General features: G+C 31.5%; 1 protein-coding gene across 1 annotated transcript; it reads left to right on the top strand.

Annotated features, from left to right (window-relative positions):
- Window positions 1-11167: 11167 nt before the first annotated feature.
- LOC134713986 (RING finger protein 145-like) lies at window positions 11168-17886 on the top strand. Its single transcript, XM_063575246.1, has 3 exons — window positions 11168-11262; window positions 14101-14257; window positions 14940-17886. The coding sequence occupies exons 1-3, from the start codon at window positions 11248-11250 to the stop codon at window positions 16502-16504; spliced, it is 1737 nt and encodes a 578-aa protein (XP_063431316.1). The 5' UTR covers window positions 11168-11247; the 3' UTR covers window positions 16505-17886.
- The last annotated feature ends 9201 nt before the right edge of the window (window positions 17887-27087 follow it).

Below are 27087 nucleotides of genomic sequence, written 5' to 3'. Positions count from 1 at the left end.
TCATTTCATGTTCCTCGCTTGAGATGAAAAATTATCACTAGAAACTAGAGGTACGTGGCGTTGCTAATGAAATTGCTAATGAAATAGCGATAAACAGATTATCATAATCAATCTCGTTGAGATGATCAACGATAATCTATATTTTATATCAAATTTTTTTTAAGAAAGGCATAATCTGTCAACATTAAAATAGGATCCACAATATACAACATATAATTAAGTCATATGTGCCCAAACGTGAAAAAATGGCGAAGGTGGTGGGTCCCTAGTATTTAAGTTCCAGTTGATTGCAACAGGTCGTGTGTTCAAACTATTTAAGTAATTTGAAATGCAAGACCAAATAATCTGAACCATCCCCTCGTAAATTTTACGTACGCCATTACGAGTTGGTTGATCTTTATGAAATATCTTTTTTTCACAGAAAAGACGGATATATGATCTAGTAGCTTTTCTCCGAATGTGACCCACCAAATAAGACTTGTCACCGTCTTTAAATTTACATAAAGTAACACGACAGGATCCACATGTGGAGCAGATTTGGAGCAGGATCTGCTTACTATTCCGCGGTACCAGAGATCACTCTTTGGTGGGTTTCGTTTTGCTCAGTCTTTGTGCTTGTGTACTATTATTTGTCTGTTAGTATGTTTCTTTTTCAGTCAGTTTATATTCGACCTATGGGTTTGGATGTACCACTTGGTACCTTTTTCTTTTATAAAACTCTTTAACATATAACTATAGAGGTTATATTTTTCTTGTTATAAAACTCTTAAACATATAACTATAGAGGTTGTATTTTTCTTGTTATAAAACTCTTAAACATATTACTATAGAGGTTGTATTTTTCTTGTTATAAAACTCTTAAACATATAACTATAAAGGTTGTATTTTTCTTATTATAAAACTCTCAAACATATAACTATAGAGGTTGTATTTTTCTTTGTTATAAAACTCTTAAACATATAACTATAGAGGTTGTATTTTTCTTGTTATAAAACTCTTAAACATATAACTATAGAGGTTGTATTTTTCTTGTTATAAAACTCTTAAACATATAACTATAGAGGTTGTATTTTTCTTGTTATAAAACTCTTAAACATATAACTATAGAGGTTGTATTTTTCTTGTTATAAAACTCTTAAACATATAACTATAGAGGTTGTATTTTTCTTGTTATAAAACTCTTAAACATATAACTAAAGAGGTTGTTTTTTTCTTGTTATAAAACTCTTAAACAAATAACTATAGAGGTTGTATTTTTCTTGTTATAAAACTCTTAAACATATAACTATAAAGGTTGTATTTTTCTTGTTATAAAACTCTTAAACATATAACTATAGAGGTTGTATTTTTCTTTGTTATAAAACTCTTAAACATATAACTATAGAGGTTGTATTTGTCTTGTTAGAAAACTCTTAAACATATAACCAAAGAGGTTGTATTTGTCTTGTTATAAAACTCTTAAACATATAACTATAGAGGTTGTATTTTTCTTGTTATAAATACAGAATGCGTTTGATTGATTCATTATTTTAAATCGTTAGCAAGTGGAGATAACTCAGACAATTTTTAGTTAATAAAAGATGTTTAAATAAGAACTTGTTTTCAAATTGTTAGTAAGGGACTATAACTCATACGATTTAGTCTTTTAAAAGATTACTCATAGATGTTTAAGCAATTTATATAGTTTTGTCTATCGCAAATGTTGAGTAGCAAGCAACCGTAATGACTTAAAAGAAACCAAAGTGTTACATGTAAATGCAAATAAACATTAAAAAAAAAGATATGTGGTATGATTGCCAATGTGACAACTCTCCACAAAAGACCAACATAACACAGAAATTAACAACTAACTATAGGTCATCGTTTGGCCTTCAATAATAAGCAAAGCCCATACTGCATATTCAGCTATAAAAGGCCCGTAATGAAACACCATGCTCTGAAAGACATAATATACTATGAATTCGTCAAAAACGGACTGATGTTTCCTTGATAGTCATACCCATTTTAACCGTTATTTTATTTTCCCCTAAGCATTGTTTGGTAGTATATGGAGAATGCTAATTGATAAAAAGGAACTGTAAACAGTAAGATGCATAAACTAATCTTTGATGTCTGCAAATTTATAAATAATTGTTTGTTTGCGACATCAACTGTTTATCATTCTTTTCTGACGTCCACCATCGGGTTTTGGTATAGTTAGTTTTTTTGTGTTTTTTTGTGTTTTTTTTTATATATACATCATGTATTTGACGAATAAAACTTTTATACAAGATCTAGAACATTGTGTAAAGATTAAATTCGAATAAACCAAATTGTAAACGTCAAAAGTACCCATGGATATATAGTGATGAAAGACGTAAAGAAAAATGAAGATGGTGTTTTTATTTTTAAAACGACTCCAGCAACCCAACCGTAACAAAAGCCAAAAAGACACCTATAGAAGACGATATATATTCTCGACACAAGACAACGAGGTTTCTGACTTTTGACAGAGACCCGAATAAATGGCAGGGTTAAACTTTATTTTGTATTTCAAACTTGGTAGGAAAGAAAGCATATAACTATAAATCCATGACAAAAACAACACAAAAAGCAAAGGAACGCTTTTATTGATGTTCTGCATCTTCAAGTTACAGCGAAGCCGTTACCAAAAATAAAAAACAACCAGCTCTTTCGTAAGTTTCAGAATGCCCTATGCTTCATTTTGAGCGGAATTCTTTGCAAAATGACGATCACACCACAACTGTGAATCGACGAACAAAGCCATGGAGATATATCAAAAACATAAATCTAGCAAAGAAAACAATATACTGTCATTATTAAGCCCGACAATCACACTGAAGCATACGCAAACAAAAATATAAGAGAAGACTATTCGATTATCCTAGTTTTTCTAGCTGTCAAACCAGCTTTAATGCACCATTTTCTACATAAGGAAAATAAATGCTTATACCAAGTCAGGAATTTGACAGCTGTTTTCCATTCGTTTTGTGTGTCTCTGGGGGCTTTCGATTTTTCCATTTGATATAGGATTTTCCGTTTCGATTTTTTCTTGGAGTTGCTATTTTCTTTTTTTAAAATCGGTGAACAATAATTTGAAAGTTATGAAAGTTATTCAATTTGAAAGTTGATTTAACCTGGGAATGGCATTTAAAAACTCTAATTATATGAAAATCCAAAACAAAGTCATTTTCTTGAACTGGATATATTAGTCTCATAGTAAAGTATTATAGTACTAGTACCAAATTTCTACGCATTGCATTCACTTTAGTTAATTTGCCTTGTAAACTCACCTGACCAAAAGACCAGTTTGATCTTTTTCAATAATTTGGTGTTCGTCGTATGTCATTCTCCTCTGAAACTAATGAACCAATTTTAAAGAAACTTATCATGGGGGATCTAGTTTTAAAAATGAATGTTTCCTGTCATCCCGCTTGTCGGTGTGGCTAAACATAGATCATAGAAGTAAACTGCCTTATTTATTATCTTGGAGATCGCTACTAAGTTCAGTATAAAATGAGAGTTACAGAGAGAACTAAACGTGTATTTACATAATTTTATGTCCCAAACAAACTATAAAATGTTAATATGATCACGCATAACGATACTTGCTCGTTTGGTGTATATAATCAAATTACATAAGATCGTTGGATCCTTTCATTTTATAATCAAAAGGAAATTACATTTATATAAAAAAGCATGTAATTGAAGCATTGGAGGTTGACTCATGTTACTTAGTATGATGATTGTTATTCAAACTCGAGAATACATTACATTTCAGAATACATCGTGGATAATGATCCCACTAACACTGGTGGTAAGCGGATGATCGTAAAGTAAAGTTACGTTTAGTCGAAAATGGGAAACAACTCTAGGGATAAAATTTCCGTATATAAGTTATTCAAAAATTCGAGCATGATGGTTGTAACTTTAAATGTGTGATGGTCGTAACGTCAACTTTAGTATTTAAGGTGGCGATCGTAACCGGCACAAGATGGTCGTAACTTTTGAAAGATGATCGTAATTCGAGTATTAAGACGAACTTTTAACAAGTTATTTAAAAGTACTGTGCACATAATCATGTTAATAAACTCAGATGTCATACTAGTATATGGTTACTACAAACAATATTATTTGTTACTCTGATAATGGTATGCAGAAATTAAGTTAAAGAAATATAAAACATACACACAGTATGTTAGGGTTGAGTATTTATATTATCAGATTATCACATGGTATTTTTCATATCGCATGTGTTATCAGCCTTAGGTTCAATATCAGCTCAAGAGCCACATGGCTGATATTGACCGAAGGCTGATAATACATGCGATATGCAAAATGACATGTTATGATCTTTTTATCATATGCTTCAACCATGGAGAAAAATAACTGATTCGTATATTGATCCTTTTACGTGGTTCTGTAATAGAAGTTTAAAGATTGAAAAGTTCACGGACGTAGGACCCCAAATTTAGTACATTCGATATGAAATTTTTCTATCATTTGCCTCAACAGAGAAGAAACACATTTTAATATGGACGTTTTGACAAAAACAAACAAAAATTAACAATACACATAATGAAGACTGTTTGGCAACTTTTTAAAGTAACTTTCTAAATTATGTTTGAAACTTTTAAACAATGTATTTATTTAAAAATTATTTTTTTTTGTTTTTTTTGTTTTTGTTTTTTGTTTTTTTTGTTTTTTTTTTATTATTTCACAAAATATACTTCCCAGTATCCAAATGATTGTTTTGTACACTACTTTGTAATAGTTTTCACTGAAAACGTAGCATTGAGGTGTATTTTCCTGAATTTGCCGAGTATCACCGGAATGCCATGAGATAACAATCGAAGCATGTGATAATCTTTTTATATTAGCCGGCTAAGGACCAATTCGAAAAATATGAAATTTACGATAATTCAATGGTATTATATCATACAGTAAAAATCATATGTTATTTAGTCTAAGTATAAAATAAATACTTTTTACTGTACATTTAAGCATACACACAATAGTTCAATAAACGTGTATTCCCTCATTTTTGTTTTAAAATAAAAAAAATTATTTACGACTTTTTTTTATTATTATATGCAGTCATGTCGGAAAATGAAATTATTGAACGTAAATTTTGAACAATTATATTTAACTTTTAATCAACTATTGCAGTTCTACTAATCTATTGACCTTTAAATATTCGGCTTTCGGTCGCACTCGATGAAGGTAACTCCACAAATGCGCGTCAGAATCCTGCAGTTCGCGTTGCTTTTATTTTTTATCGATTGCATGACGATCTTATACGATATATGTATTTCTGTATATCATTGATAAAAGACCAGCACGCTGAATTGAAGCATAAATAAAGTTCTAACTTTAATATTATCATGGCTTCAATATACTCATTGGTTTTCCCCTTTTGAATGGTTTAACACTAGTAATATTTGGGGCCCTTTATAGCTTGCTGTTCGTGTTGAAAACCGTACATTGTCCTTTAATGGCTTACTTTTATAATTGTGACTTGGATGGAGACATACTCAAAATATTTTTAAAAAGATTTTTGTTTTCAATAGATGCAAGCTCTATCAAAAAATTCAGGACACTGTTATTCCATGTGATGTTTAATTTGTTTAAAACGCCTCTTAATTTTTTTTATACATTATATTTTAAGTAACAGTGACTGCTCATTTTATTTTGTATTGATGCGTTCCACTTTTCTCCCGTTTCGCACTTTACAGGTTCCTCTCTCTCATCCCTTGTAGTTTTTATCATTTGGTTAAAATTTGAAAACATTTAAAAAATTTGAAAACATTTAAAAAATTTCAAATTTTTATATTTCAAAACTTTCATAAAAATTTCAAAAAAACTAAAATTGGAGAACTCTTTAAAAGTGTGAATTGATAAGTGTTACACGGACCGAAATTGCTTTATACGTTGTGCATGTGTAAAAAAAATAAAAAAATCGCAAAAATATCGTATCATATGTTCATAAATATAGTCACGTTTAAAAATCTGGACTTGCCTTATTTGGTCCTATTTAATAAAGAATTCCGACCATCCCAATTTTCGTTACGATCATCCTCAACATTTTTTAATGTTTTAGTTACGACCATTAGCTTGAATTTTTGAATGGCTATTTTACAAAAATTGGAATGTTTTTATGCGTTAGAGTATTTTTCAATTTCAACCACTGACGATTAGTGTATATGAGACAAGCGGTTTGGCTCGAATAAACCTTTTACTGTACGTAAATCGGAAAAGAAAAACTGACCTCCAGAGTTGTCTCCCATTTTCGGATAACCTTAGCTCTACGTTACGACCGTCCGCTTACCACCAGTGACTAAACACCAAGCCAAAATGTGCGTCTCGTTCGTTTTTTCAGTGATTGTTTATAACGATACGTTAAATTAAAACTAAAACTAAAACAAGACGATTTTTAATCTGGGATTTATTTACCATAATTACCAAATCAATGTATTAATGGACAAGTAATTTTAACATTAATCAATTCACAAATGTAAAAGTGAAGTTTGAAGTAATAATTGTAACACAATAACATTGATTACAATATATATATCACATATTTTTACAAGATCATCATCAGGTGGTTTCAAATCAAGTCTCAGACTGTTCATACTCCAATTTGTTGTAAAACATATTATAGGCCAATATAATCAAATTTCATTTGTAAAAAAGGCCATTTGAAGTCACTTAACTTATGCAATGAGATATTTGTTGCATCGAAATAAGTGTACAAATTTGCTTAATCTTTGACAATCCTTGATTTAAAAAAATAAATAAGCAAACTAGTTGGTATTAGATTTAGAAATTACAATTTAAACCACCATAATATTGAAGAAGTATAAAACAATTTATTGAATAAGACATGACTCTTATCGATTCTGGTTCTAGGGAAAAAGACATGTTAAATTGGAGTCAACTTTCCATTGTAAGACAAGCTAAAGAATAAGGTAATTAGATTTAATGTTATGTTTTCAGTCTCTTAATACTCTTTACAATCCCTTCAAAGTTTTAACAGGCAAATCGAATGATCGATAAATGATAGACGTAGCTTTAATTTAATTTGATTTTTGGTTTTATATGAGATTGTGACCCATGTTTTTGTAAGTCTGCTAAGTGTTCATAAAGACAAATGTAGTTTCGACTACCCCAGTAATTAGTTTTAAGACTTGAAGAGCGGGAAAAACAATTAATCCCTAGAACATGGTCAATGACGTTCTAAACTTGCTTGCTTCCTCCACTTATCTTGATTGTCCTTCGATGATACGACTCCTGTATTTACTTCAGGAAATGGGCTTTTGAATAACCAAAGATCTAACAAGAAGCTATCAATAATCATTAATAACAATGGAGAGTCAATTAGTCTAGTCAATTTATCTTAAAACTGGTAACCATGAAAAGTATTTTGTATTACACACTTTAACAGAAAATAGATAGTAATGCTACGATTGTGATAAGTTATCGGTTACATTTTTTTTTATAGTTTTAATAAAACACTATATATGTATCCCACAGATATTTATCTTAAAATGCAAAGAAACAAAATATTTTTATGTAACATGTCAAATGATAAATGGTTTTGGAAATGACCTTTATCTTGAAAGTTATGGTTCTTTCATAGACAGGCTGGTATCAAAAGTACATATATAATATTCCTTAACATTAAATGAAGTATAACTGGAAATCTATTTGCTCGGAGTATAGTTTCTTTTCTATGAAATATTATACGTGATTTGTTTGAGACACGTTACTGTACGTTAATATTACCAAAATCATTGAATTGTTATTCAAAACTGTGTTTGCATCTTCATGACAAGCACAGTGTGTTGATACAATTATAGAATCTGCAGTTATATTACACAAAATTGTTGAACTGTACTTCAAGATAGCTTAATATCAAACGGAATATATTTCATTAAGTTGATGTTACATGAATTAGGCTTACAAATTAAGTCACGACCAATGTAAATTTATTGGTCCTCAATGGTATTGATTCGAAAATAACAATTTAGTAAGAAATTTGCCTATTGTCTTCATCGGTACTAAAACTATGCATCAGTTGCTATCTGGACATCTTTTTAAGTCATGCATACTGTCGATGCTTACATCTGGCATTCTATACGATACCTGGTGTATGCTGTTCCCAGACTGCGTATTCTGTCTTTACCCTGTATCTGGCCGACATCAACAGATTGATTGATTGTTATTTATATAATGAGACGATAAATTATGAGTCGAAGACAAACAGCTAATCTTATGAAAAGAAAGAACAAAGACGGAAAGACAAACAGCTAATCTTATGAAAAGAAAGAACAAAGACGGAAAGACAAACAGCTAATCTAATGAAAAGAAAGAACAAAGACGGAAAGACAAACAGCTAATATTATGAAAAGAAAGAACAAAGACGGAAAGACAAACAGCTAATCTTATGAAAAGAAAGAACAAAGACGGAAAGACAAACAGATAATCTAATGAAAAAAGAAAAAGAAGACGGAAAGACAAACAGATAATCTAATGAAAAGAAAGAACAAAGACGGAAAGACAAACAGATAATCTAATGAAAAGAAAGAACAAAGACGGAAAGACAAACAGCTAATCTTATGAAAAGAAAGAACAAAGACGGAAAGACAAACAGCTAATCTTATGAAAAGAAAGAACAAAGACGGAAAGACAAACAGATAATCTAATGAAAAAAGAAAAAGAAGACGGAAAGACAAACAGATAATCTAATGAAAAGAAAGAACAAAGACGGAAAGACAAACAGATAATCTAATGAAAAGAAAGAACAAAGACGGAAAGACAAACAGATAATCTAATGAAAAGAAAGAACAAAGACGGAAAGACAAACAACAGTTTACAAAACACCAAAAACAACCCTATGATTGGGTAACAAAAAACAACCCTACGATTGGGTAACAAAAAACAACCCTACGATTGGGTAACAAAAACAACCCTATTTTGTTTATAAAGATTAGACCGTTGGTTTTCCCGTTTGAATGGTTTTATACTAGTAATGTTGGGTATTTATAGCTTGTTGTTCGGTGTGAGCCAAGGCTCCGTGTTGAAGGCCGTACTTTAACCTATAATGGTTTACTTTTTAAATTGTTTTTTGGATGGAGAGTTGTCTCATTGGCACTCACACCACATCTTCCTATATCTATGATTGGGTAACAAAAACGGAAGGTGCAAGGAATGAAAATTCTCCTCAACAGAGTGTCACTCGTCGTGTTGTACATGACAAGTATATTATTTAAGAATTGAATGCTTCTTTTTGTAACTTCATTGGGGTGTAAAAGCGTTGACCGAAGTGCAGTTTGTATGAAGCGCTGTCATGATCGAGGAACAATGGCAGGATTGTAGATTCGATCATTGGATCATAGCTATGTTCTCCGTTGATACATATATTCAATAACAATCAACCAAATCATGATGCTATCTTTTGAATGAATCAACTAACAGGAACCATTGTTACAATAGCATCATTGTAAGCACCAACCCTCTGTCCATGTATTATAGGAAGCACACGTCTTGGATTTGAGTTTCAACTAAGATATTTATGTGCATGCATGCACTGCTGGAAAAATACTACACATAAATGGAAAGTTCACATCGTATATAGCAAATACCAATTCAAGCAAGACCTCCCTCTCAGTCGACATTTGAGCTCCCCTGGCCAAACTAAGGCAGATCCCGATCGAATTATTATCAAAAATTATTGACCCCAACACTGCTTGGTATAGGGAGGACACTCGGGAAATATTTTGTATAAGAAAATTAAAAACTTTTGCACCAAATGGGATAAATGAAAAGATGTAGTTAGACTTCGTGCAGAGCTTTATATTTGACTTATTACTATAGTTTCTGTTTCTATTTCTTTACCTATTAAACTCAACTCTTAAAAAAAATTGGTGAGTATACCCGTTTAAATTGCTTGGTTCTATTCATTTTAAGGGATGTAAAAGTAAAAAGCCACATTCAACTATCTAACCTTAGTCAAAATTTATTATTATATTTTAATTTGGTGCAACGATATCTCAGTATCATGAGTTATTTAGACGAGTTATATATACAGAATGCGTTTTCAGCCTTGTATCACCATCACAACAATAAAACAATGCAAATTTACATTGTGATGGCGCTCATATGTATAGTTTAAACATATTTTATTTGTTCAAGTACAAATTGGATAACACACAAGTCGAACAGACTTATGAAGTCTTCTGAATCTCCATTTAACATTTATAGCAATATAATACAAAAAAAAATGTGTATTGACCTCACCACGATCTGAATTTATTTTAGATCTCGGTGAGCGTGATGTGATCGTGTTCTGGTGTGACGGGGACTTTAAACAATATGTTTAAACGTTGTAACCATAGATCACATATTTTCTAAATATGTAAACTAATTCGGCGGCGTCCAAAGTTGCATCCTAACTTATTCATCTTTTTTCAGTTGATCATTATTGTTATGTTTATAGAATATTATATTTATACGCCTATCGCTTTTCAGACATTATGCTCCGACTCTTCATTGTTTATGTAATGCAAAAAACCGAACGATGACTTGTGAGGTTGAGTTTGCTACCATTAACATTGAGTCAATACTGATAATATGAAAACTGTGTATTTATCATCGTTTTACCAGTATAGAAATGATTTTTGTTAGTCTTATCCCCGGTTTCACTTTTCAATGTTGACATTCTTGCAATTTTTAAATGAATTCTCACTCATATCACATATTCCTATATCTATTTACAGCATGATGCACACATGTACACTAATATAAAGAAAATATTGCATGAATGAACTTAAAAGACGTGCGAGCCAATAATACAGCAGCAATGTTTTGGGTTTTTTCTCTCGCTTATTTTGTTAATGTGTAGGTAAAGCTCCTTTAAAGAAGGCGACACAAGATCAATAGTCCATGCAGATGCATTTTTTTTATTTTTTTTATATTTTGAAAACTTTTTGTAATTTTTATTTTCCCATTTGTTAAAGCAAGCATTGCATTACTATTTTTTCCTATTTTATTAACACCTTTGTTGATATTTTAAATTAATTTTTTTTCAAGGTTGTTGGTTTTCCCACTTATTCAAATTCTAAAAATAGATTTTTAAAAATATTATTTGACAATGACATAAATTGGCAAAGATCCTGTAGATTTACATGGGTTATATTTTAAACACATTCCACAAAAAACGAAAGTAGTTTCAAAACTGAAAAAAGTATGGCAGCTTTGCAGGTAAGAAACATGAATTACGGTTGTAACACAAATCCGTCTAAGTTATAATTTCTTGAACAATTGTTGATACAAACTGTATATTATTAACCTGTTAGGAATGAACGACAGGGGTGTCATAAAAACTGCTAGCATTCATCCTTAACATTGTCTAAGTATATGCTAAAAGTGAAGGCTTTCACAACATGAGTATGAGTGTGTTTTACTAGAACAGTCTCATACAGGTGAGTGCTTAAGGGTTTCTTCAATGTCATAGTACACATACATCGTGATAACCATGCAATCAAATTAGTGTAAACAAATATTTTATCTGGAATTATACGAAATATTTTCACACTTGCAAATGGCGTTCAGAAGCAAGCAATGGTTTTTTCTTCATAAAACCGTTTTTAAAATGCCGCTTTGAAATGTTATTCCCGTGATATCTTCGTTTCAGTTGAACTATCTTCAAGATAAGACATCACACTGACAATTCACTCCTGCGTATTTGTAAAATAGCGTGCTGGTCGGTCACTTGTGGAATAGGTTCCCACATTCCAAATCACTTCAACTAGTCACTTGGACTAAGTTGTTCAATAAATATTCATCTATAGTTTTACATATCTTCTTCATTCCTGTGCAGGGATGTTACAAGTTATTTCCAGAGAGACACATAATTTTACTTAGTGCGTTTAATTTGATGTACTCCATGTTCATTATATCAAAACTGGTCCAGTTCAGACATGTTCTTTGTTCTTATTTTTTTAAATAGAAAACACATTAAATGAAGGAGAAACTTCAAACTATCGAACTTTATAAGAACTTATTGTAGAATAAGAAATGACTGTCAAAAACAACCAAACCTTTAGTTTTTAGAATTACACCATATTTATTTGACATTAACTACGTACATTATCTAAAAACGTATGAACAAATAATGAATTCGATGTATAATAAAGGAGGTAATGCAGGTCGATGTGGTCTGTGGCATATTTCTAATTCAAGACGTCCATTCGTAACAATGCTAAAATGATTTTTTATTCCGAAATTTCATAGCCCCTAAATTTTTCATAGAGACTTTGAAATCGGAAAAGGATAGTACTCTTTCTGGGAGGAAATAACTATGTTTTGATGTAATAACCCTGATAACCACTACAATTGCATCACAGTGTACTTGTGGTTCGATCGCGGTGAACTGTGATCATTGCTCCATCACTATCCTATAGATTGGCATCTAAAAATACTACTGAAGATAATGGTTTTGAAATTTAGTACAAAGGAAACAAGTCGTCCTCACTGGTATAACTGCAACAGTTGGGAAAATGTGGATTAAGTTACTGAGAACATGGTTTATTTATCAATAGTAAATGGCTAAGAACTATCTAAAATAAACTTATAGTTCGGTACTTTGTGGGTGTTTATCATTATGTTAGTACATTGCTTAAATAAATTTTAAAATTGTTTGTATGCACATTGAACGACAAATTTATGTGACGTATATAATTTTTCTGACGTCAGACACTCAAATCAATCCATGTGTTCGTAGATAGTGTTTTTGTGTCCTGTTAAATTGTTCCTTTTAAAAGTTGGATTCTCATAAATTCTATGTATAATTTTTGGACTAGTTTGAATCTCGGTCTATTTCTGTAATTTATTCTTACATACTTTTGATTTTTTAACCCTGTATGCGTTCATTGCCTATGTAAATTTTAAAATTGTTTATAATCCTGGTACTTTTGATAACTATTGTATGCACATTGAACGACAAATTTATGTGACGTATATAATTTTTCTAACATCAGACACTCAAATCAATCCATGTGTTCGTAGATAGTAGATGTTTTTGTGTCCTGTTAAATTGTTCCTTTTAAAATTGTTATACGATGATGACTGATGTACCCATATTTTGACTATTTTATTAATTGTGACTGTTTATTAAACGCATCATGTAAATGTAGCGGAATTTGATGAGACTGTTATTAAAGTGAGAGGGTTAGCGCTATAGAACCAGGTTTAATCCACCATTTTCTACATTTGAAAATGCCTGTACCAAGTCAGGAATATGACAGTTCTTGTCCATTCGTTTTTGATGCGTTTTGTTTTTTGATTTTGCCATGTGATTATGGACTTTCCAAATTGATTTTCCTCTGAGTTCAGTATTGTGATTTTACTTTTTAGTTGTGTTTTTGTTTGTGCTAATTTTATGAATCAGGCTATTTGCAACTAATTGATGCTGGTTCTTCTTAGGTTTTGCTTTATATTTATCACTGTTCCGTGTAAGAGGAGGGTTGATGGTTCGACCCCGTCTCATTTCTGATGTTTTTTACCCAATTTAGGATGTACTTAAGTATAAGGGTTTGGTTGCTGTCTTGTAATTTTTGTTTTCGTTCATTTTTTTATGTCATAAATCAGGCTGTTAGTTTTCTCATTCGTATCTTGTGATAGCTGACTACGATAAGTGTTTTTCCAATTGTTAAAAGCCGAACGGTGACCTATATCATATATATCATTGGTTAATTTCTTTGTCACTGAGACACTGGTGGATTGTTGTCCCATTGCCAATCATACCTCATCTCCTTATCGAACTTGAATAGCATTGTAAACCAAAAATACTACAAACTTACTTAGCCAAATATTGCTAGATTCACGTGAAATTAGAAATCATTAAAGTTTCAAATAATTTTGAGATTAAAACTTTAGAATCATCTGTTGTTTCTTATTTCGTTATAACTTTATTTGTTATAAATTTGTATTTTATCTAACATCATATATATCATTGTTTAATTTCGTTTCATAGATGGATTTTATTTTTTGTTGATAAATTTTATTTTTTGTTGATACATTTTCATATTTTTTTTTTAGAAAATGAATTATTTGTTTGAGATTGTATATCAATCCGTTCAAATAAAAAATCTAATCAACACAGGTTCCTTCGTACTGTGTCTTGCTTTCACAGATGTAGTATGTAGATACAGCTATTACTACATTGGATGGTTCTCCTACATTGCTCGTTCTTTTGGTAAGTCTATTTTTAAGCTAATAAGTTACCTTTTGATATTTTTCTTTTACTTTAGTTAGTGTAGGCCCTGTGAACATATAGATCTTCCACTACCTCTACCGCATACCATATAGGAAAACAATAAACATCGTAGAGGGATTATGTAAATGGACAGAAAAGTTTTTAATCAGTATAAACAGTTGTAGGAGAGCTTTTTGTCAAAGCATATACCTACATCCTGAACTGAAAACTGTATGACACTACCGGTGTAACTGTATGTAAATAATAACAAGCTTTAATAAATGAACAATTTAAATCAAAAATTTGACCCTGAATGTAATAAGATCAAAGTTTCTTATTTCATAGAAGATGACACAGCCTCTTGAGATGGTGCATCCAAGTATCAGATATCAAAAACAAATGTCAAAGAATATAACAGGTATAATCTGGACATAGCAATGTCCATGAAATCAATCATTGTGACCTTAATATTAAGAAACACATGAACGTCATCATAATAAGAGAAAATCAAATACCGTTTCACCGTTCCTTAATACTAAATATAACGGAAATTAAAGAGAGCAAACGTTCCGAGCTGTAAAATATCTCTAAAAAATATAAATCGAGTAAGAAGTACAAAAAATGTATGCATTTATGTAAATCTGAAATGTTTTTGTTTTCATGTCTTTTTTCTCTTTTGTAGCTGTGGTATTTATCAGCTGCATTCCATTTCTGAGAGGTTATCAGTTCAAGGATGTAACACGGTTTGTTTGTGGAATTAGCCTCATAGGACTCGCGTGGTATTTTGTTTCCGAGTTTAAAAGAATTGACAATGATCAGGAACATTTTCCTTTAATTGTTTTTTTCATTCATGCACACATCCAGTTTTGTATCGGCATTCTAATATGCTATGTGATGGCCGTGAACTCACCATTTCGGTTTGCCATGTACGTTTACTTGTTTATACTTACAGGAACTATACTCAAAGTTACACCTTCCTGGACCATCAATATCATTTCCATGGTTACATTGTTTCTTCTTGTCTTGTTTTTTTTACACGTTTTAGACAATGGAATACCGATCTCAGAAAACGAAATAAATAACATATTCCAGGATGCTGAGAATGGCAACGAAGTAGAACTATATAGACAACTTTTATTGACATTTATTCGGGGAACACAAAATGTATATGAGGTCTATTTTGCGTTATTAATAACTGTAACCTTTAGTTATTATTGGGTTAATGTAGATGAGGAAAGTAATAGTACCAAATGGATCATACAATCCACAATCGGCTCATGCGTTTGTACGATAGTTTCCTTGAAATCATTCAACGAATCATTCTTCCTTATTTCAAAATATATCGTTAAAATGTGCTCTATGTTTGTCAAAGGTTTCCATGCTATTGAAGAAGAACAAATTATTGATTCAAGATATATGATAGGAGTACTTGTGGTGACTTATGATATGTGCTTTTTTGATTTAGAGTCAGTAATACGTGGCGAATTTATAATAAATTGTGTATGGATATTGATTGTATTTCTACTGGAGGCTTGTTTGATAAAAGTGGATAAAATATCAGCAGAACCAGAATTAATACAAGGTACCCTTCTTCAAGCAGTGAGGGTTGTTTTCATTGAATCATTATTAATCGTTCTTCCAGTCTACATTACTTTAGAGTTTACTAGAACTTACTCTATGACGAATTTGGCAATATTTCTGACAACTTCATTTTATGTAACTTTAGGAGTGCGAGCCGTTACATCATTGTTTATATTTATCCTGAATAAATATGAGTTCATACGCCAGGAGTTTTGGGAAAATTTTGATGATATTGTATTTAGTATTAGACTCGTAAGTTTTGCAACAATAATAGTGGTTAACATTTTAACCGTGTGTTTTGGCATCGTGACACTTGTACGTAATTTGTTCACACACCTTAATATCGGCGTTTACACAAAGTTGGATGTATTTCAATTAATTGGAATTGCATCTCTTGGTATTTATCATGCAATAATGGCTATATGGAAAGTTTATTTTCAAAGAAAGCAGATATTTGAGTTTACTGCAGGATTGAACAATGCCACCGAGGATCAAATTGTACTGAACAATGATGTATGTTCAATATGCTTTCAGAACATGGATTCAGCAAAAGTTACACCTTGTAACCATATTTTCCATGAGACGTGCATTTTGAAATGGTTTCTCAAGTCACAGGTTAAATGTCCTAAATGTAATCGAGTTGTCATTAGAAACCTCAGTCTATAGAACATAACAATAAAATATCGTACACGAATCTCTTCACTAGCAAAGATACTTTTTCCTTCAATTCGATACTGATATGCATCTTACAATGTTTGCATTACAGTTGATTAAAAGTCAGTAATCTGTTACATACTCCTTTTATATTTTCAACAATTTTTTTATCTCTCTCCAAAGCAATCTGAGTTTTATTCACTACAAAACAGTAAAATTTAACTACTTTTGTTTTCCTCCTTTCTTTATCTTATATTAAAGCCTCATGATAAGAAAGAAATAAAGGTAAACATCTGTCTTGCTTATATTCCTAACCTTTCAAATGAAATCGCAAGCCAATTAGAAGAAATTTAAAGAATGAAATATGTAAATCCGTCCTACATATTATGTAAGTTTTCAGGTTAAACGTAAAATATTGATATATTCTACTAAGGAGAAATCATTTGTACTACGTATAACTACAAGACGACAAACAATAATCTGAGCATATGAAATCAAAGAACACATCTTTGAAACAATCAACCACAATTCATACCTGGAGCTATCAAAAACTTCATTGTGGAATGACCACATCGGACATATCACTAAAGAGTCAATCAAAGAACAACAGTAGTATACACTAGCAGTGTCTGGGACCCACATCTACAAAAACACATTCACCAACTTGAAATGGTCCGAAGGAGAGCAGCCAGATTCATTAGGAATGAGTATTCTCGAGGCCCAGGTATAGCGACATATTTATAAGAGGATCTAAAACTATCACATTTCCAGAATACTTGATAACATCAGCAAGAATGGCTCGTCAATTCCATTAAAAACGAATTGTCAACAAGTTCTGAACAGCGAAACACTGGAATGAACTAGAACATCAAACACTAGAATGAACTACTGCTTAGCCTATTTGGCATTGATGACGACGATGCTTTCTAGACCCATCTCATAGCACACAGATATCCGTAAATCAATCCACAGATGTTTTAACTGCATTAGTACCTGTATATATATATATAAAAAAAAACATTGTACTGATGACAATTGGCAAAGTTTTATTGTTCCTTTAAACAGTTTTAGATATTTATTCTATCTCAACTTAACCGGGCGTGCTTGATGAAAATTCGTCCAGAAATACGTATCGTGGGCAATGTTAATAAAAGTATAATGGCGAAAGTGATAACATATCATTCCATCCAGAGAAACTTTCTACGACTGTCTCGCATATTTCTATGATTTATCCATATATGTTCAATTTATATTTCAAAAGGGTATATCTGTTAAATAGAATTAACAGATTTAATTTCGGTTAACTGTAATTATAACAAATATATGACACTGATAAATGCTATATTCTCATTTATTCTACTGGAACGTTTTACATGAGTAACAAGAACGGCGAGCCTTACAAAGCATCTATTTAACCCCCATTTTGGATGGTGTTCGTGAAGATTTACCTTTAGTTTTCCTGTAGTGTTTTGTGAACTGTATTTCGTCTTTGTTTTTTCTTTGAAGTATAGAGATGTGTTTTGTTCTTCGTATGAATTTAATTTGATTGCCCCTTGGTATCTTCTCTCCTTTTTAAAGTCATATATTTCCGGGATGAAGAATTCACTTACAACATGTATATCGTACCTTTTATTTGGTTTCTTAAATGTTCAATTTTTAAACTATGAGAATGTATATCATTTATCTTTATATATAGAATATGAGGAAACTGCATTAATTTATAGGGAGACTATATAACAGTCCGACTGTGACAATAAAAATTGATAACTCAATAATATTTCACTTGCTTGGATTGTCGTTTACTTTTTTTGTTTTTTTTCTTTAACGCAATCAATGAATGTTTTTATGTAGATGTAAAACAGATACTATTCGGGATTTATCTAATATCTTGATATCAATTTTGCACTGTAATTTCACAGGTTGAGACTTAATCCTGTAACAAAATAGAATTATAAAACTCTGAAGAACTACAAAGACAGCTGAAATTTGAAACCTGGAATAGACATTTGTTATTTCTATATCTTTTCAATGCCATTTTATGTGATCTGTAAGATACAACCAGATATACAAATTAATGTATACCCGCCCTATAAAATATATAAATATAAGAAATGTTCCAGTGGTAAAAAAACATAGAGCTTTATAATTGTTCCAGCGTGTATAATTAAGATATGTTTTTGTTCGATTATGATTTTAGTCCGTAGTATTGTGTAACACAAATCTACTAATAATGACTATGATGAACCTTCAACTTACCCTGATATATGGTATGAAATAAACTCATCGTAAACGCAAAGACTAAAACTGTGTACGTCAAACGCGCGTTTTGTCTACAGAAGACTGTTATATATTCATATTTGTCATATATATATATTGGTACTGATTCCTACATGGGAAAAGGAGATAATCTTTAAGACGCATTCGTACATCAAAATAGACAAACGATATAGAAGTTTTGTATCTCTTTATTTTGCAAAAGAAATAAAACATTTATTTGTTTTAAATAATGCAAAATCGATTTTTACACAACAAACTTTTTAACAGACGGATTAACCAAAACTACTTTATAGTCGAGATTGAAAAATATATATATAAAACATATTCACAACAAAATTCTACTTAGAATTATATCTGTAAAACCCTTTCAGCACTACTATATTTAATATCTAATTGGTCTTGGAAGTATTTTCTGTTTATTTCGAAAATTCGAAATTAAGGTTTAATTTGTTATGTAAATAGATAATGTTTTCGTTGAATGGTTAAATATTTACATAAGGAATTCATTAACTTCAGCATTCAGAATAATTACAATGAAGAGAATAATCAAATATATCATGTATAAAGTATAAGACAATAAGGATAAAGAAATTCATTACTTATGATGAAAGGTGGAAGTTGTGTAAACAACATAGTGCATTTGTCTAATACTTATCAGAATACGTTGAGGTGATTGTATCATGGTACATAATGGATCTATAAGTATGCACCTGATGTGCTAATCCATTCTTTGTGATATAGATTAACGTTTTGACATGGTTCCCAACGAGAAAGGCTATATATACAGTGATTACAATGATAAGAATGTGTATAACAAACAAAAGATGTAATGATTTCACAAGTATATAAGACATTCTATGTGCTGTTTATACCACTGAATCCCAACGAATCACCCAAAAATAGTTTTCTGATGGGTATAATGTGTGTGGTTGTTTGTTGATTGCATTTTTTTGTGTCAACTGCTTGTTTTTAAGAAAGATAATTGATATTGCGTCCTTAACTCAGCTAGGTAAGACCATGTGATGAGAAAGCAAGATACTAGTAATTACTTCTTTATTTGCCGCTGAGATGAAGACTAATTTGATTTTTTTCCTGGCTTTGATTGTCGGATGACCTTGGCGTAAGCGAAAGTCAAGTCATAAAGATTAAATTTAAAAATCTATCTGAAAAATAATAAAATACTTTTCTGCAGAGCTTTGAGAAATGAGAAAGATATGGCTGTAAATAATAACAATAAATCAATATTATATATAACTTTGTGTTAGCTTGTCGTTTTAGAAACAGGGTTTGTGATGTTGACAAATTGGAAATGAACTGAAACCTCTCCTTTTAATCAGTTGATATTCGTTAGGTAATCTAGAGAACATTCTGATGGTAGCATTAAGTCTCCTAACAAACTATTTTGCTTGCTTCAGTTGTAAATTGTAACTGCTGCGTCTTTATTTACATATTTCTGAAGGATATTATTAGTTATCAAAGGTTCCAGGATTATAATTTAGTACGCCAGACGCGCGTTTCGTCTACATAAGACTCATCAGTGACGCTCATTTTAAAATATGTATTAAGCCAAACAAGTACAAAGTTGATGAGCATTGAGGATCCGAAATTCCAAAAAATTGTCCCAAATACGTATTAACTGTTTAGTGTCTTTAAACATCAGCTGTATTTGTACGCGGCCACGAAACAGATGTAATGCGAGCAAAGTACAAATTCAGCTGATATGTCCTGCAACTAATTAAAACATTTTTTCACGACTAAATCGTTGAATGAGTGTTTTGGAAGTAATCGATATGACTTAAACGCGGAGCGCAATGAGAACACCAAAAAGAACTTGGAAGTAAATAGTAAATTGACATTAGCGTTATAGAATATATATATATCTTGTTTTCGTATTAGAGCAAAATGCAATAAAAAAAATCATCGTTAATCTAGTTTGACCGACTTTGGCCAGCTGAGGTCGACCTTCAGGTGCGGGATTACCTCGCTGCGATAAAGAGCCATTAGTGCCCTTTGGCTTTTATCTGTTCTTTGGTCGGGTTATTGTCCTTTTTATATGTTCCCAATTTCTTCACTTGATTGTTTTCATCAAGATTCCGTTAAGAGACAAACTGACGATGTATCGCACAGGGAACGACGTCATGTAAGCCCAAATATTGGTCTTTTAAGATCCAAAGTATAAAAAAATTTAGCGCGTTAAACGTTGGGATAAATATTTAGTTGATTTTGAATGTAAATTGAAAATAACTTTAATAATTTCTTGCGTCGGAAGCATCTTTCTGGATTTACCTTCATCAGGAACTCTCAAAGACAAACATTTGAAATCCGAGGATGTATAAGTACCAAAACCGTTGAAGAGCTATATGTCAAAAATTCATCAAAAGTCAACTTTGCCTGAGGGACTTGAAACCTTTGTTTCTTAAAATTTTCAAATTTGTAAACGGACATTTCGTGCATTTCATTCACAAAAAGAGGCGAAAGATACCATGGGGTATTCAAAATCACAAGCTGACAACGCAATGGCTAGAAAGGAGAAAGACCAACAGACAAACAATCGTACATAAAACACACCAGAGAAAATTAAAGACTGAGCAACACGCATTCAGACACTTCGCCGAGGACCTTCGGATATCTGACGAACAACGTCACAGTTTGACGTCAACGATAAACAAAACCGTATAGTAAGCTATAAAGTGCCCCGACATGACAATTTATAAAATTTAAACATGAAAACAACGGACTCATATATTTACAAAACATAAACGGGTATAAGGAAAACGATACTGTTACATTTACCCAGGTTGACCTTTGTGTACCACTGACAGGTGTAGGAAGTCAACTTAGGGGCGCTGTGATTAAATGGAAGGGTACAATATTTATGTTTTTATTTATCTATGAATAACTGCAGTATGTATATTTACAATATACATTTTTAAACCTAGTGAAATACTTTCTAGAGAATTTTTCGAAAAGACTTCCAAAATTTCATTAATTTGGTGTAAAATGACGTATAAAAATGTAAAATGGGCATGAACAAGCTCCGTTGGAAATTGGTCATGATACTATTTGGCTTCAATCTTTAAAACAGAATAATAACGTACTAATCCCACACATGACTGATTTATCCAAGTTTCTATTATAAAAAGTGGTAAATTTAGAAGAAAAAAAATAGTATTGTCGCCTATGGGATAGTCACACAAAGAATACTAAAGGGCATTAAACATGCCATTATCCGTTGTCTAATCCGGAATAGTGTTGTAACAGCACAACATGAAAGCGAACTGAAAAATCAAATTCCAAAGACTTGACTCATCATATTGACACAAACCATTAAAAAAGAACAACAATAAAGGCTTATTCATTATTTCTTGCTTTTGTAATTTCAAATATTGTCATTCTTACTCTCGAGATTTGTTTTTTATCATATCAACCTTAAGGTTATCTCGTAAAATTTTGAAATTTGTTTTACAATAAATGACATATACAATTAACAATGACAGAAATTATCACCGGAATCTTTGTGTTTTTTTCCAATCCTATAGAATTTTCTGTTATGAAGAAAACTAATTTTCGGAAGATATCTTGGCTTGTTTGATCGATAATCTTCATTATAAACATTTATTTGAAAAAGAACAAACCATAAATCCCCTTTTCAAATTCATAATTACTTTCTCGTAGGAATAAGTTTCATCATTTCAAATAAATCAAATGTTACATTTACAATTAATCATAGAACTGAATTAGAATCATTAAAAGTATGAATGCGTCAAGGCGGTTCTGTGACCCGAAAGAAAAACAATTTCCGGAAGGCAATGAAACTCCTACAAACGAGTAAAGAAAACATTATTTCATGGTTTCGTGCAAATTATCTTTGAACTTATTTCATATCATAGAAATACGGAATTGTTAGCGTAAAGTTCATTATAACAGGAGTAATTAATGACTTAACACAAGAACTGTCTTTATCTTTTTGACCGAAAGTTTCAAAACAGTTAATTTTATTATGTATATCATATTTTGTTATTCATGATTGAAAAAAAGCTTTAAGAGCCAGCCGCTTTGAAAAAAATAAAGATACTTTTTTTTAATATAAAACGTTCAACACACTAGTAACAGGTCATTTCTAGTTTTAGCTGTAAAAAGAACTGGAGAGATTAATGTAAAGGTATTAACGAGTTGCAGGCTCCGAGTTGTCTATTCCGAAATCTTCGTCATATACATTGAATTGGACTATCATCAGCCTTGAACAGATATACAAATTAATTATGGTCAGAGCGCATTGTTTGATTCCACATCCCACAGATACATATGTCAGATCTTGGGTTTGAGCATGAAACCATTTTTTATTGTGTAAATACTGTCATAAATGAAACATCTCCAGCTTGTAAACAACAAGATAACTATGATACAATAGTTTAACTCCCACAGACGAATTTTCCTTATACGGTTTTGATAGTTCTGTTAACAAAACATTTGATGATATTGGCTTTATAAACTTTTGGTCAACGGCGTTTTTCTCTTTGATTAAGATCGTAAATTACAAACAGCAGTAGATGCCCCCAATAAGAAGGGAAGTAATTCATTATTATCTTTGATCCCATAAAATAAAAGTGTAATACAATGTTTTTATTATATCTAAAATTGATGATATTTAAAATATTTTTAAACGAAAGCATAGATGGTCACTCAATGCGAAAGTTGATAGAACACAATGGGCATATACGACAGAAACAAAGATAACTTTAGATTGTGTATTATCAAGTATATTTGCACATTTCTTGGTAATCTTAGTTTGCATGGTCTGTCTTAAAATATGGGAGATTAATTTACCTCAGGTGTTCCATTTGTGAAGCTTCTACGTGATTTTTCAGAATTTTTTATACAAACACTTTTAAAGTCCATTAAATATATTCGTTTTAATATCACGGTTCGGGCATTATACTAAATGGAGATCATCAACTCATTAATTTTCCTAAGAAATGAGAGCTATCAAATGAGTGTTAAGTCTACTAGTATATATAAACGTTGATTATGCTGATGTGTGAGCGTTAGAAACGTTAGATAATGTTATAATCTTTAAATTTACATCATAAGAATACGTGAAAGTTGTGGACAGGATGATTCCAACTGGCTAAGTTGTGTTTACAAAAAAAAAGATAAAAGAAACAACTTCGACAGTCATCACTGATGTGGTAATCTCTTATGGCTTTTTGTTCACCTGAAGTAAACCGATTTAGATGGTTTAATTTCTAAGCCTTATTCCAATCCACGAAAATAGTAAATTAATAAAATTAACGGTACCAATTTTCTTGCACCAGATGCTAAAGTACATGAATTCGACACTTAGTTGTTAGTAGTTTAACGAAATTTTGTTGAAGACGCCTGAGAAATCAAGTCACAAAATGGTTTGTTTTTTTTATCAATTTAGGTCAGCAGTAGTACACACCTCATCAACCTACGTGAAACCAGTATATTAAGAAATTCGTCTTAATTTCTTTTCTTCTATCGTTTTAGAATTGCTATTTGGACCTATTTTCACTATGATGTCATGTGGAAGTAAGACTAGGAAACCAGAAAATCATATCCTAGGTATGACACATAGCGGTAAGGAACCCGATTTATGTCAAATGATTGATTTTCGAGTTATACAATTTCAATCGCGACCTGAATCAACGTTAAAGAATCATAATTTTTTCAACCGGATTCGGGAGCAGGAGGGACAAAAAAATATTTAATGTTTTTAAGTGATGGAAGAAAAATACAACCACACGAGACGACATGATCCTTTTCCGGATTATAAAAGCTGATCGACGTCGCACTCTGAAAGCCATAAAATGTGACTATTTTGTGGTAGGATATGATGTGATGTGTCTTCTACTACTGTATGTTACGATATTTGATGAGGGAATATATCGTATAAAGTTTCAACAAGAAAACAACAATTTCAGGTGTAAAGACAATATCAATCAAAACCAAGGAGTAAATAAAGACTCGAAAAACCGAAAGACATTTACATCAACAGTTATGAATTGCGACAAAATTAAGCGGTTGTGTATACAGAGTTTATCTGGGCAGTCAAAAATGGTAGTTGAAAATGTCAGTAACAAAACAAAAATTATATTGCTTCTGTGACATAATAAAGTGCATGTCTGGCGAAAGTCGGAAGAGATTATACGTTCTAAATGGTTGGTCATCGTCGTGATTTGGAGTCTTTTTATTGCCGCGTATCCATCAATTATGTTTTGGAGATGTATTTCTTACCATAGATTTTGACCTTTTACACCCGTAATCTCCACGAAAATAAAATTTTCCAATGCATATACAACAACATAACCATATATGCCCTTTAAATTGGCATGAACACAAACTTTAACATGTTAACTAAGTTAATATTTCCAAGTCAAAAGACCATAACTGAGAGTGCAGGTCAAATAATCTCCATGGAAATGAAATCTATCGACTATTTACCTTTATCAAAGTAGTGTAATGGAAATTCAGTAAGTGATCAAGAGTGAGATGCTGATACAAGTTGCCTTTATTAAAATTAACTAAAACGCGCAGTTACTAACAGCTAGTTTTGAAAGCCACACACAATAATAAAACATCATGTATCAGACATTAAAATTAACTAAAACACATCCCAGGGAATCAGTATTTTAACGTCATGGCCAGTCAATATGATACATAAAATAGCCTCTTCATTGTACTATTGCTGCAGTGTTTCGAGTTGTATGGTAGCCAGTTCCTTCCACTTAACCTATGATTTGATTAACAACATCGAAATGGATCTTTAAGTACACACCCCAATGGGCGCTAAATGATCCCCGAAGCGACACTGATTTATCACAGCACTTGATTGTACAAAGACCTAAAACCCTGTAGTGTAATAATATACTAATTTTCTTTTCTAAGTATGACGATAAGGCAGTCAGTCAGATTTTATTGTCTAGGAATGATTAGATACAAGAGAAAACTTTTATTGAAAAACTAGTCGATAGAATAATTATCTCCCACAAGGCTAGTTCAAGAGAAATGTGTTTAAGAATTATCTATAATGATGATTACAAATGCAATAATTTCAATTAATGACCAATAATAATCAATAATATATGTAGCATCATCTAGGACTTTAATTACATGTAATTTTTCTGCCTAGTTGGAAAGAAAAATGAAGACAGTAAATTAATGCGACAACATTTGCTTTAATAATCAGAAAAAAAATTGTGTGTGCTTCCATTCTAACAATATAGTTATATAAACTCCAATCTTATTTCGTTGTTTCATGTTTTTGATCCCTGTTTGCAGCAGAAAATATCATATAGCTGAAAAGGAAAAAAATATCATGTGATTTAATAAGATGTTATTGGGGGAAGTCGTAGAGTAGTACCAGTACTACAATATTATGAAGTCCTTACCAACGCCTTTCTATTAAGTTACAGACAAAAACCTTAACGCGCTAATCGTAATTCACTTGGAACTCATTTTATTAAAAAGTTACAAAAACGAATATAGGGTGGGCTAATTTATGTCTGTTGTACCCTTCAGTATGTGGTAAATGATTTTTTTTTTACAATTTTTATTTTGTTTGTTATTTGTCTATCAATACGGTAGAATTCCCTACTTTATTAAGCCTGAATGATGAAACTTTATTTCCCACTTTTATGATACCTTATTCAAAGGCATAATATAAAGACATGTAAAGAGGGGTAAAAATCATTAATTAGCAGGAACCTGCATGATTCTAGCAAAAACAGTTATTTGGATGGAGAGTTGTCTCATTGGCACTCACACCACATCTTCCTATATCTACTGAAAAATAGTTCGTTTCTTTTTGAATGTTATTTGTGGGTCTCGATGTAGCCTACTTGCCTTGATAAGGAGACTGGGCGAGCCGTTGTGTAGTGGTTTGCACAAAGGTTCCTGGTTTCAGGGACTGAATTTTTGGCTTGCGAGTATGGTCTTGAAAAACGATGATAGTCCGATGGAAAGATACGATAAATGGCTAATCCGTGTTAAGATAGTGCCATATTTCTTGCACGTAAAAGACACCCTTACAGATTTCCAAAGAGCAGGATAATGCCGCTTCAAGGCAACACTCACACCCGCAAAGTTGAAAGGGATTAATATAAGTTGCAATAACTTATTTCACGATCCACTTTAAATAAATATTTTTAAGCTAAGGGGGTTTTAGGTTCGATCTACCAACGGTTAAAACAAGAAGCCTTGAAAATAAATGTTGATTGTTAATAACATGGCATTTTGCAGTAGGAACCATTATCAGTCGGATCGGAAAACAGACAGGTGTGCCCGGTGTCATGTCA

Source organism: Mytilus trossulus, chromosome 4, assembly GCF_036588685.1.
Source record: "Mytilus trossulus isolate FHL-02 chromosome 4, PNRI_Mtr1.1.1.hap1, whole genome shotgun sequence".
Taxonomy (NCBI): domain Eukaryota; kingdom Metazoa; phylum Mollusca; class Bivalvia; order Mytilida; family Mytilidae; genus Mytilus; species Mytilus trossulus.
This window is presented reverse-complemented; position numbering and strand designations above follow the sequence as displayed.